The sequence below is a fragment of the Chaetodon auriga genome, chromosome 2, assembly GCF_051107435.1.
Source record: "Chaetodon auriga isolate fChaAug3 chromosome 2, fChaAug3.hap1, whole genome shotgun sequence".
Lineage (NCBI taxonomy): Eukaryota > Metazoa > Chordata > Actinopteri > Chaetodontiformes > Chaetodontidae > Chaetodon > Chaetodon auriga.
This window is the reverse complement of record NC_135075.1, coordinates 9974123-9986509: the sequence shown is the minus strand read 5'-3', so window position 1 is coordinate 9986509 and position 12387 is coordinate 9974123. Positions and strand designations below refer to the sequence as shown.

The following is a 12387-nucleotide window of genomic DNA, read 5'->3' as shown; positions in this document are numbered from 1 at the left end:
TCAATGTGCAAACTAGATTAATTTTAAGGGTTTTCCAATCTTATTGCAATTATTGATACAGTAAAGTGACAACATAAAGGCTGGATGTGTGTTGGCTGCACAGGGTAACTCAGGTGAATGCCTCAGCATCACGTTGCCTGGCATGTTTGCTGTTGAGTCGAGGTGAAAATGACTGCTTGTTCTCTGTTTGTGATGGAGGTTGTTCTGTTCCTGATGTTGTACAAACAGCTGCGCCACCCAAGGCCCTTCACAACACTCAAACACTGCCACGAGTGCTTCAGGCAGGACGCAGCGTGCTAGCCACCTCCACAAACACTGCTCTGTTCCATTCAGCAGGAATCCTTCAATGCGACAGATTCAGTATGATTCATCCGGCGTGCACACAATCGCTGGAGCAGGATGGCTGTTTAAGAGAGCGGAGTTTAGAGAGGGTCCCTTCAGCTTTTGTTGTTGCTGTGCGAACTGCCAGAAGGGGCCGGTCATGCCCTGTGGCAGACCATGTGGTCAGCAAGACAGAGACGCTGGCAGACGAGCACATGGTGCCGTCATCCCAAACAATGGCATGTCTCAGCTGTCCACAGCTCTGAGTCAGTCCATGTCGACCGGCCAGTCCTGCCGTCAGTCACAGTCAGAGCTGAGCACTGCGGCACCTGAGAGAGCGGAGCCAGGCTGCAAACACAGCGTCTGGGTGGCAAAACTCTGCCAAAGCTCTTACTGTTAGCTTGTTGCACAGGATCGTCGACTGTCCATTCCTCTGTGGGCTACAAACACTCTGGAAAAGCTTCTGTAAACAGGAAACATGTGTTGTGTCTATGTGCCTTTCTGCTGTGCAACCTTCCCTTTCAATGTCTGACTCAAGCAGAAGATGTTTTACATGAAAACAATCCATCTGCAGCGTGGATGTAGCATGCTGTTGGCTCCATCTCGAGTGCTAATTGCTGTAGTTTTGTCAAAGAGATCCCTGGAAATGATGAAACTTTGTCCACTGGTGTGATGTCTCCTACGTGGACTTGGACGTTTAAGTTTCTGTAGGTGGTTCTCTTTTCAGTTCACCCACGGTGGCTCTCACTGCTAATGCTAACTATCTATTTCTTAGTCTTTTGCTATTAAGAACATAAAACCCATTACTTTCTGTGTGTCCTGGGACATTTCCAGAGAAAACGCTACCAGACGCCTGAAACCGAATAGCCTGAACTGGACGATGGTCTGCTGCTGTAAAAACTTTCCCGGTCTCAGCGGACAGTCATCAGCACACTGCATTTCTTTCATCCTCTCTCTTCTAGACCGTGAGAAGTACAGCAGAATGATGTTGCGCTGTTGTAAACTTGTGAGGATTTCTCTCTAAAGTAAGCACACGGCTCTATCATTCAGTTTATATGAAGTGAGAGAGCAGGAGGCCAGTGACACGATCACGTCACAGTGGTGAAAACACACTGTAAACAATGAAATCAATGATAGTGGAATTCTGTATTGCTGCTTCAGTTTCAGGTGTGATGTGCGCGCTGTCACACTGTCATGAATTCCTGCTCTGACAGCTCATAATGTTTTGTTTGTATTCCTCCATGAATGAATTACTGATATCTTATCCCACTCCTGCCTTCAATTCTCGGTCACACCTGCTTTTCCCACACCGTCAGAGTTTCTCTCAATCACCAATTCTTCTGTCTTCACATCTGGCCAATCACCAATCATCATAAATTGCTTAAAGGGACTGTTTAAAGGTTGAGGCTAGTTCATTCTTATTGTCAACAAATCCCATGAAAAGACCAAAACCGTGCTCGTCTGTCTATCAACGCTTAAAATCAGGCTCGGTAATTTTCGAAACCAGCTGGGCGCTGCAGTTTTCAGCACATTGGTTGTGGACTATTTTCAGCAGTGGATTAATACGTTTGGCACTCTCGTGAGTATTTTCAGCAGCAGTATGGTGTATGTGGGATTGACTCAAAATACACCACAGAGTGTGTTCGTGCGAATCAGGGGACATGTCACCCAGTGCAACAGTGTGGCTCACTGACGTCTTTTTATAGTCTTTGTACAACAGTGGAGCTCTATGGCACAGAGCAATGAGATACGGTACACCAGGCTTTGATACACACACAAATCTTGTTCGGAGGGTCACTTCATTGTTGGCTTTGGTCTTCTCATGGGATCTGTAGACATAAAGAAGAATACTTGATCTTCATTGCTCACTGACCTCTCATTACTGACCTGCAGTGTAGGCACAGATGTTCCAAACGCTCAGAGACTGAATCGCTGCACTAATGTAACACACAGAGTGAACTGTGCGACCAGCGGGGAGCTTGGCTCACAGCAGACCTGCTGCTCTGACCTCTGTCCTTAACAAGCACTGTGTACATATTGTTCATACCCCAGCATCCCACTGTCACACATCCCCCTTATGACACATAATTGATCACTTCCTGTTTTTATTATGCAACAGTAATCAGGAGTTCAGTTTACATAAGCAGTTTGGAGTGTTTGGGGTGGAGTCTGGTCTCACTAGAATGCCCCCTGCAGACTACAGGCCAAAGTGCTTTCTGCATCCTCTCTGGCATGCACAGTATGCTCCATGCTGCATAATGCCTTTTGCTGTTCTGCATTTACCTGCTGGAATATGTCCATGTGCACATGGAGAAGCTCACATGGAGCGAGGTGTGTTTGGAACAGCTTTGGTTTATGCTAACGTCACATACATCAGAAGCACGCAGAGCGACTCCGCCTACCCAGATTGACACGCAGCTGTGAAATGCCTCGGGTGAAGGCGCAGGGAAAAGACACATGGAGAAGCGTGATGCCAGGCTCAAAGAAGCTCATGAGCAGTATTATTTAGCCTGTCTGAATGTCAGCCTGCCTTAGTCATCTCTCACAGTTAAGTTACAAAGCGGGGAGCAAACGGCTTGGCTGTAAATTAATTAGGCTTCATCAAAATCTCAGTGTGGTCAGGCAGGAACGGAAACCAGCTCTGTTTCTCTCTCATCTCAAAGTCTTCATCTCTGTAATGAGCTGCTCTGACCTGTGGCTCTGGGTACATACAGAGACCACACCCAGGACACGCAGGGGGCCAACCTCCCCGGAGCTCACAGACTCAACGGTGACCTTTATCCCACAAACATGCCACACATGGTTTTATAGCGATTTATTATAATAAATAAATAAAAGTGATTCATCAAATTTGCATTTAAATGATGCACTAATATTCATATTAAAAACATTCTAGTTGCCAATTAATAATTCAATTTCCATATTTTTCTTTAAACAAGGGCTTCAAAACATTTTTGTGGTCGAACTGAAGAATCATGTATTACATATATTACTTCCCTAACCCTAACGAGCTTTACACATATGCAGTGGTGGAAAGTAACTAGATTAGCTATAGTAGTAACTGTACTGTAGTACCATACTTAACAGATTTGAGGTAATTCCATTTTCTGCTACTTGATACTTCTACTTTTTACTCGGGTACATTTATCTGACAGCCTTGGAATTTGATATTTACCAGATATATAACAAATTTAGCTGATAATACTTCTTTAATTTTACTAAAGTAAGATTTTAAATGCCGGCCTTTTGCTTCTAATAGACAGTTTTTATATTGTGGTATTGCTACTTTTACTTTTTAATACACTGCAGGCATTAACTCTACAGGCTATCTCGGTTTAAGATTTGATTGAGAGTAAAATAGATATATGTGAGCAGGAGGGACCCGGTGAAGGAAACCATCATTGATGTTCTGTCACTTTCTGGAGCTGCTCCAGGGATGACGAAAGACACACTGACTTAAGCTTGTTTGACTTCTTACAATCAAATTACTTTGATTTCACAGATGACACTACAGCAGCCGCTATGGCACACTGCGAGGAAAAAACACACAGGGATCCAGTGCAAAGTCTCCTATTCGCTGTCACTGGGTGCACTGGGTTCACAGACAGACTCTATTGTAAACATCAGCACACTGTCTTCCCTGGATGCCCTCTGAGGATGGCATGTGTAGGAAGCCTGGAGCAGAGAAAATGGGCCTGGGATCAGTTAAATGGGATGAAAACATGGATCCTTGGGAAAAGGAACATCAAGTGTTTCTAAAAGCAGACAGGGGAGATTCAGCAATGTTTATAAAGCTTTCTAAATAGAAAGAAATGAGTGTGCTGTTTTGCTTTCACAAGGAGTGCTGCATATTTTCTATATACCATACTACACTTAGGCTGATGGCTCTTCATCTGTGTCTCATTAGAAATATTAAAAAACACTTTCTTTTTTAACTACAGACAGACATGCACAGACAGTAAACACAGTTCATGGGAAGAAAGAGAGGTTATTCCCACCATTTTATCCAGCTCTTATGTGAGCTACGTGAGTTACGTGGATCCGTTTTTGACTCGTGGGAAGACAACATCCTGAAGCAAACACTTTGCGAGGCACTGAATGCACTACTCTGTTTATCTGACATTTGGGATTGACTTCCCCTTTAAAGAAAATTTGACTAAATCACCTGAACAGGATGCAAGCAGCAAACACAACATTTCTTTTGGGCCAGTTTAATAACTTCATGCCTCATGCCAAATCACATGCTGCAGTCTGACGGTGAAAGTTTTACATAAACTCCTGACAAGCCACGAGTGTACTTTCCCGGAGTTGCTTTGCAAAGTTACGACAGCTAATTTTAGGTTATATTCTGTGGCTGCCTGCTTATCGTTTTCACTCTACAGCCAACTTAAATATGCAGTAACTGCAGCCTTAAAGCAAAGCCACCTGCATCAAGTTCAGGTAAATTAATGTAACAAGTGGTGGTTATAGCAAAATAGTAGCCATCACCTGTACAACATACGAACAGTAGGATATCATAAAGGAAATGTCACGACACGCTGTAAAGCATCATGAATTTGACAAGTGCAATATTTACTGTGTTAATCCGCGAAATTACACGAGCTCAGCAAATGCATCTTTTATCTTATTTCAGCAGTCAGATTAGTTTATCAATTACATAATACACTGATAAATACATAATGCACAAACATACATCATAATGCGCTCATGCCACATTTATGATTAATGTTGTGTAATAGTCTGACGTTTCCTGATGCAGTTATAATGTGCTCAATGCGTTCTTATGAGGTAAATCGGTGTATAAACAGACGTTACCAGATGCAAATGTGATGCCTTCTGTCTTCAAGCTGCCTTCATTCTCAAGGCTTACCTGCTATTTGGAGCCATGAGTCACTGAAGGTAATGATGCATTTGAAAATGCTTATTAGAAGTTTGCAATTTGTTCGTCACTCACTGAGAAGAGTAGCTCCCATTTCAACCGAAACTGGCAGCTGAAAGCGGGTCAAGCTCCAGTTAAAGCACTCAGCAGCATTCGGCACACAGTCAAGTGTGACTGTTTCACTGACAGGCTATTATCACATCTGCCTGCTTTCACAAAGGTATGAAAAACAACTCCATGTGTTAATAGAGTACGGAGGAAAGAGCAACAAAAGCAGCTTCAGCTCCGTGTGAGTCTAAAAAGTCAAAGGGCCATTCACTGACAAGAGAGCACCCACACCTGACATGTCCCTGAAGGCAGCCACACTGCTTCAGTATAAAGTTACTATACATTCAAACAAGGTCTGGTGTTGTGTCTGCATTCTCGTCCTCCCACTCCGAGCTTTGCATGAGCCTACCAGCACACTGTGCCACTGTATTATTCACTAAAAAAAGAACCTGATTTGACTCTTAATCCTATTAAAGTCACCACCAGAACAGCCTATGGCCTTTTACATAACAAGACAAATACGATTATGTTCTGTGTTGCATTCCTCCTCTGCCTTTCAGAAAATCCTGTTCCGCACTCCACAAATCAGACTGCTTGACCCAGAAAAGCTACATCCAAGGAGAGGAACAACGGTTTAAAAAACCCTTTGTTGTGACTGTTTTCGCCGAACTGATTCATGATAGCATTTTCTGCAGTTTCTCGCTTGTTACTCGAGGCTGTTGTCAACACGTGATTTCGTTTCTCTGACAGTGTGCATCAAAATCTGAGTTAGAGAGTAAGAGATAATGCAACATGTCATGCATGGACGGTTTACATCAGGCATGACGCTCATTGAGAGACAGACAATGATCCACTGACACGAGTACACATGGTCAATTCTTCGAACAGGCCCACAATAAAACATGAGCACGCAATGCACTGATAGGTGTAAAGACCTACAGATGCTTTGTGGCAATTTTTTTATCCTGGCATAACTGTTGGCAGGAACGTGTACTGTTTCACCCATGTGCATCCTCGTGCGCCTACGTGAGTCAAACAAAACAGGGACCTACTTGTACAAACAGCTTCACAGAACTGGAGGTCAAAAAAGTGTCAATGTGATGGAAGTTCAACGTAGACAGTAGTTTTAAAGGGGAGAAATGAAAATCAAATGAGCTTTTAAAATGTAAAAGAACAATTTAAAGCTGCTCTAATCGACATCTTTATATATCGACAATGGATTAAATGCCTGTGTGTGATGTTAAAGAGGCTGCTTCCAGTAACAAACCCACATGTGATTATCGCCAATGCTGCAGTCCACCTCAGCTCATTGGAGCATCCCTCAGCTCATTGTTTTGCTTTTATTGCTGCAGCATTAATATTTAGATTCACTCTCCACAAATGCTCCTTTTCGAGCAGCAGCAGTGTCCCAGTGAAGGGAGGATAAACCAACTGTGCACTACATGCTCAGCACCAAAGTGACTAACATGCTGTGTGTTTGTATGTTTAACCCAATTACAAACAGACACATAAAAGCGACAATTTGCTTTATGCGCAGTTTTGTGCTGGAACAATATTTGGTCACAAAGCTGGTCACAGTGGCTGATGGGAAGCTTCCCACCTCCGAGGGCCAACCCCAAGGCAACATCAGGTGAGAAGACCCTGAGTCAGATTTCGGTAGGCGAATCACTGCGCTGCATGGCGGGCTATAGGCTCTCACAAACCAAGACACTTTCAAAACTACAAAACTAACTGTGATGGAGATGGGCGGAGCAGAATGTTTTGCAACCAGATGCTGGAAGTGGGCGAGGGCCGTGAATACGATATTTCTCATATTTGTAGGTGAGGTGTATTTATTACTGTATCCACACAGAGCCCAAAGTCAAAACCTGTGTTCATCAACCGTATGTACAAACCCACAATTTAAGCACAAATACCACACAGAAGCACTAGATGGATGGAAAATGGTTTAGGTGGGTTTATCCTCCGCTGCACCATTTCTGCACATCAAAATATATTTTCAGAATATTCTCAGTTAATATTCCATTTGCAGCTTTGCAGTGAGAATCCAGATTGAAAGGCTTTGTGACATGTTTAAGGACTGAGTGTGTGTGGCAGGGGGTGGTGGAAGGGAAACAGATAAGCAGCCAAAGTGTAAACAGTGATTTAGTTTAGTGATGACAGACATACATGGGAAGCGGGAGGGGGGGTTCTGATGTGGGACACTGGCTAATGGTGGTCCACACAGATCGACTCACTTGGCCAGCTTCATCTCGATCTGCTGGCGGATTTCCTGCCGCTCCTGGTCGCTGCGGACGGGGAAGATGTTGCGGTCCTCCAGCTCCTGCTTGCTGGGCCGGTTCCGGAGCTTCACGGCCAGCAGCTCCTTCCTCATCCTGCGAGGGAGGGTCCCTGTGGTTGTTGAGCACAAATCAAGGTCAGTAACGACACAATAGCAACTGCATTAGAAAGTATCTGGTTCTTTGATCGCAAAGGTACAAGCTTCTGTACATAAATTAAAGTTAACTTGGACTCCCAGGGTGCATTTTGGCCAGAAACATCCACAAAGCTAGATGAAAGCAGCTTTTGTCACTCTTCTTCTGGATTCTGGTTCAGTTTTGGATGAATTCTGTTTGGAACTGTTTGGTAAATCTGCTTTTTCCCGCCACCTCTCATTTACAGACATCAGACATTTGTATGACATCACCCTCGTGCCGGTGGCGTGCACGCCCGTCATGTCTGTCATCACAGTCTACAGTCTAGTTGTTTTTTCCCCAGAATCACAGACATGTCAACTGCAGATGAGTGTGCACCACTGACCCACATGAATGGCCAAGAATTAGGCCACCAGAGCAGATGTTGACGGGCCGCTCAAACTTAACACCAGTAAGTCTGCTATTTGTCATAGCTGTAAATCTCCCTGTCATGCTCTGACTGTAAACAAATATGAGCAGAGATTATGCTGCTTCATTATCCACTGACAGGGTGCCCAGATTTTGCTGGCTTTGTACATTAAGAGGCAGATAACAGTAAAGCAAATACTGCACCACGTGCCTACTGTCAGCAGACCTACCAGAGATCACGGACTCGTTCCAGCTGTCCTGGTCGCTCAAGTATTCGTCCAGACGCCAGTTCTCTTTGTTCTCATCAGACTCCTTCTTGCTCTCCGACTCGCCGGCAGGCTCCTTCTCTGTGCTGGACGTGTGTGACAGACGGCCGTCCAGCCGGCGCTTCAGAGATGAGCGCGTCTCCTTCGCCTGGAAACTGAGATCAGACATCACGAAACAAACCTGTCAATTTATTAAACCATGGCTGCTTCTCTTTGGTCCTCAACAGCAATACAACTTCTACATGAACAGTCTACTGCTGTGCTTGTGTTATCAAACTTCATATAAATCACACACAAGCATCAAATCCACTTCACACTGCACATATGAACCAAACTGTAAGATTACTCTATTATGAATGTTTCATGATTGAAAACAGATATTTCAAACTTGTATATTTAGAAAACTACGTTTTTATTTTCATGTGCAAAAAGGTAAAAATGACCAGATGCAAACAATTTAAAAAAAAATTGATTAGTTAATTAACATATTACATCTATTAATTGATTTTATTTAATATATCTCATGTGATGATACCTACAATATAGAATCGATGCAACAAAGCCAACTCAGTGTTTCATGTACATGTATTAGAGACGCTGCACATCTAGTGTCTGACCTGTCCTGTCTATGTTTGGTGGCAAGGGCACGGTGCAATTCCTCAATGATGCAGCTAGGGGGCAGCTGTGGGTGTAGTGCCCCAAGGTGGGGGGACCCAGTAGGTGTGGAGATCCTGCCTCTTAGCAGGGAGCCATGGGGGTCTTTGGGGAGAGTGAAGTTCCTGGGTAAGGTGGCTGGGGACTTCTTAACTGGCACTGGAGGAGCAGCTGGAAGGAGAACCATCAAAGTGAGACACTGCTGCACAGTGGTGCGGCTTTACATCAGGGCTCTCCTGGTTAACTCACCGTCTAGGCTGCCCAGTCTGGTGAGCAGTTTGACGGGCAGGTTGGGTGGAGAAGAGGTGCTGGCTCGTCTCGGAGGCTGGGCCGCCGTCACCTCCTGTTTCCCTTCAACAGCCTCCGGCTTCCCCATCGACTGCTCGTCGCTGGGGTCGCTTAGTGAGGTGCTTTCATCTTCTCCGTCTTCACTATGGCTGGGATCTCCCACTGTCTTTGAATCTTCAGTCATATCTTGTACTGAAATGAAACATCAGCAACGGCTTGGTTTGAGTAGGAAGTCTCTGTCTCCACCTGGTGGACAATCCAAGACATGCCTTGCGCCTCGAACTACCTGCACCATTAAAGCTGCAGCAGTGAAATTTTTTATGTGAAAGTTTGACCAGTTTAATCGACCACAATCATTCATTTTATTATTAGTAATCAATCATTATATCAGCTTGAACCACAAACAGGAACTTTTATAAGATTAAACAAAATAAGTAAACAAAAAGTGTTTCATCTTGATTTACAACAAAAAAAATTAAAAAGACATTAATTTATTAAATATGAGTATATTCTTTGATCAGTGTTTGGAGATTTATTTTACCTATTTTCATTATTTTTCTAGATTTAATCTGCTCCTTTGATTGTGTTCGTTGTGTATGCATACAACATTTAATGCACATCCATAAACACAACCAAAAAACCTGTCATTGCCTTTGTCACTACTAGACATAGAGAAGAGGCATCTCCAGCGACAGACAAGGCTCCGTCTAAAATGATTTATTCCTTCACTGTTCACCACACGCTAGGCCTTGACAGCATGTGAGATGGTGAGATTCCTCAGGCCATTCCCTTTATCCAACAGCTGTCTAAATGCATATTTTTCCTGTCTTCAATGGATGGAGGATCGCTAACCACTGAGCAGTGGTTAGCAGTGTTGCCTCATTGAAGGAAGGTCCTGGTTTGACTGTTGTCACGGTTTTCCTCCCATAGTCCATTGACATGGTTGGCTAACTGGCGTGAATATGACTTTAAGTGGCTGTCTTTCAATTACAGCCCAACTGGGTTATTTCAGGCCAATACTAATAATAATATTCAGTATTGATTATGATATATCAACCAATTGTATTTTTTATTTATTGCGGCCAAGCAACATACTGAGCAGGACATTCAACAGAGAAAAATCATGTTGTCAGTGCTCTCTGGTGGACAGACTATGGAACACTGTTCCTAAATTACTTCAAACCTTCTTTGTTGGGGACTTCTCTTTTCCAGTTTATTGTTACTTATCAGCCAACACATACACTGATATATCTGCGATCATCTAATATCAGTGGATTTAATGGCCTAGCTCAATGCTTGCTTGAGCATTTTAGGAAAGAGTTGCTTATTTACACATTTAACTTTTTAGCTGCTAAATGTTCCACTATGTTCAGGAGCTAGTCACTAACTTCGTCTGTCCCCCATTTGGTGCTGAGCAGGCGGTGAACAGTGGCTTTTTAGAGCCTTTTCTCTGACGAGGTTGATGAGAGCTGAGAGAGTGAACCAAAAAGGTGGCTGACTCACATGTTAATTACACACAATAATCTGCTGTTCATATACACTGAAAATATTAATGAGAGCAGCTTTAAGTTAAGCAGCTTCCTTTTCTATTTCTTTATACTGTCAAAAACACAAGGCAGCTTCAACCCTTTAAAAGTGAGCATCTTCCCTCACACCACAGTTCTGCACTCTACCTGTTGAGGCTTCTAAATCACTGCCCAGGTCTTCACTGGTGCTGGCCAGAGGTGCCACGGGCTCCTCGTCTCTGTCCTCACCATCAGAGTGAGTCGGGGTGTCGGGATCTTCACTGTTACCCCCACAGGCAAGATCTGACTCTGCATACAGCGCACACAGGACGAGGACAGTGAGTCTGCATAGCATGGCTGAACAAGTGAACTGAGATCAGCCTGGAGTCATATCTGTGCATGTGTGTGTGTGTGTGTGTGTGTGTGTGTGTGTGTGTGTGTGTTCATCTCTTATTTCGCACCTGTCTCTGTCTCCCCGAGGTTTCTCCTGACGAGGTCATCTTTCTTCTGCCTTACAGCTGCCTTCTTCTCCACCGCTAAACAACACAAACATCTATGAAACCGATTCACTCAAAATGAAAACATGAAACACTCTGGGTCTATTTGCAAATACAGCCTCCAAGTTTCTACTCCCAAACCAGCCGGTGTTTACCGCCACCGATGGGAGCACGAGTCTCACATCACACTCACTTGTCGAGGGCTTCAGCTTCTCATTTTTCTTTTTCCTCCATTTCCAGGGCTTGAAGATGCGTCCCAGGCTGGCCAGCTTGCTGTTGCGGCGGACGGGGGGCGTACGGACCCCTGAGACCAAGTAACCTGAATGCAGCACCCTCTGCTGGTCCATCACATCTACAACACAAAACAAACAGATGTCTTAAAACAGGCTGCAGGCAACAACATCCACCCTGAACACAGGCGGCAGTGCCATCAATCAGTGCTCCAGCGGGGTGAGGACAGAGGGAAGTTCTAACACAACTGGCTGAATACTACTAACACACCATCATCATGTGAGAGGAGCAAATGTGGGTCACTTGCTGTAAATGCCTTATTGATTCCAGCCTCATTTCTGAGGAGACGCGAGCGGAGGGGAGAAGACAGAGAATTGCATTGTTTGTGTGTGACTCACATGGTTTCAGGGCAGCCAGACCTCCCTGGCCCCAAACACACAGACAATAGAGGGCTTTTAAAAGACCTCTTCAAAGACACACAGAGAATAAATAAAATCAGCTTCAGCACAACTGCCTTTTCAAAGGTCGGTGCAGACATCTGCAGCCTGCAATCACCACTGATTTTTGTATGAAGGAATCTACAGCAGTCTGACATCACACAGCAGAGACAGAACCTTACACGGTGCTGCTGACGGACTGGTTGTTTCTGTTGTCTTTTGTTCTCCCATGTTGGTCATATTTTTGAGCACTGAGATGAATTTATTCCAATGTTTTGGAAGGGCTATTTTTTTGGGGGAAAGATGTCTTGAGGTTAACATTTTAGCATTTTCACATCATGCTTGACAATATTTTTTAAAGAGATATTAAAAAGTGTTTTCAAATCATTTACACAAACATTTTCTTTCTTTTGTCTCATTTCTGAGACAAAAATGAATC

The 12387-nt window shown here is 44.0% G+C and overlaps 1 protein-coding gene across 2 annotated transcripts in view; it reads right to left on the bottom strand.

The window, feature by feature from the left end:
- Nucleotides 1–12387, bottom strand: part of phactr3b (phosphatase and actin regulator 3b) — a 44685-nt gene that overhangs the window by 15479 nt on the left and 16819 nt on the right. For both annotated transcript variants that reach the window (XM_076753225.1, XM_076753233.1), the window contains exons 2-8: nt 11474–11632; nt 11245–11319; nt 10952–11092; nt 9240–9470; nt 8954–9161; nt 8301–8491; nt 7486–7639 (exon numbers count right to left, since the gene is read on the bottom strand). In XM_076753225.1, the coding sequence (XP_076609340.1) occupies nt 7486–7639; nt 8301–8491; nt 8954–9161; nt 9240–9470; nt 10952–11092; nt 11245–11319; nt 11474–11632 (1159 nt within the window). The remainder of the gene's footprint in view (nt 1–7485; nt 7640–8300; nt 8492–8953; nt 9162–9239; nt 9471–10951; nt 11093–11244; nt 11320–11473; nt 11633–12387) is intronic.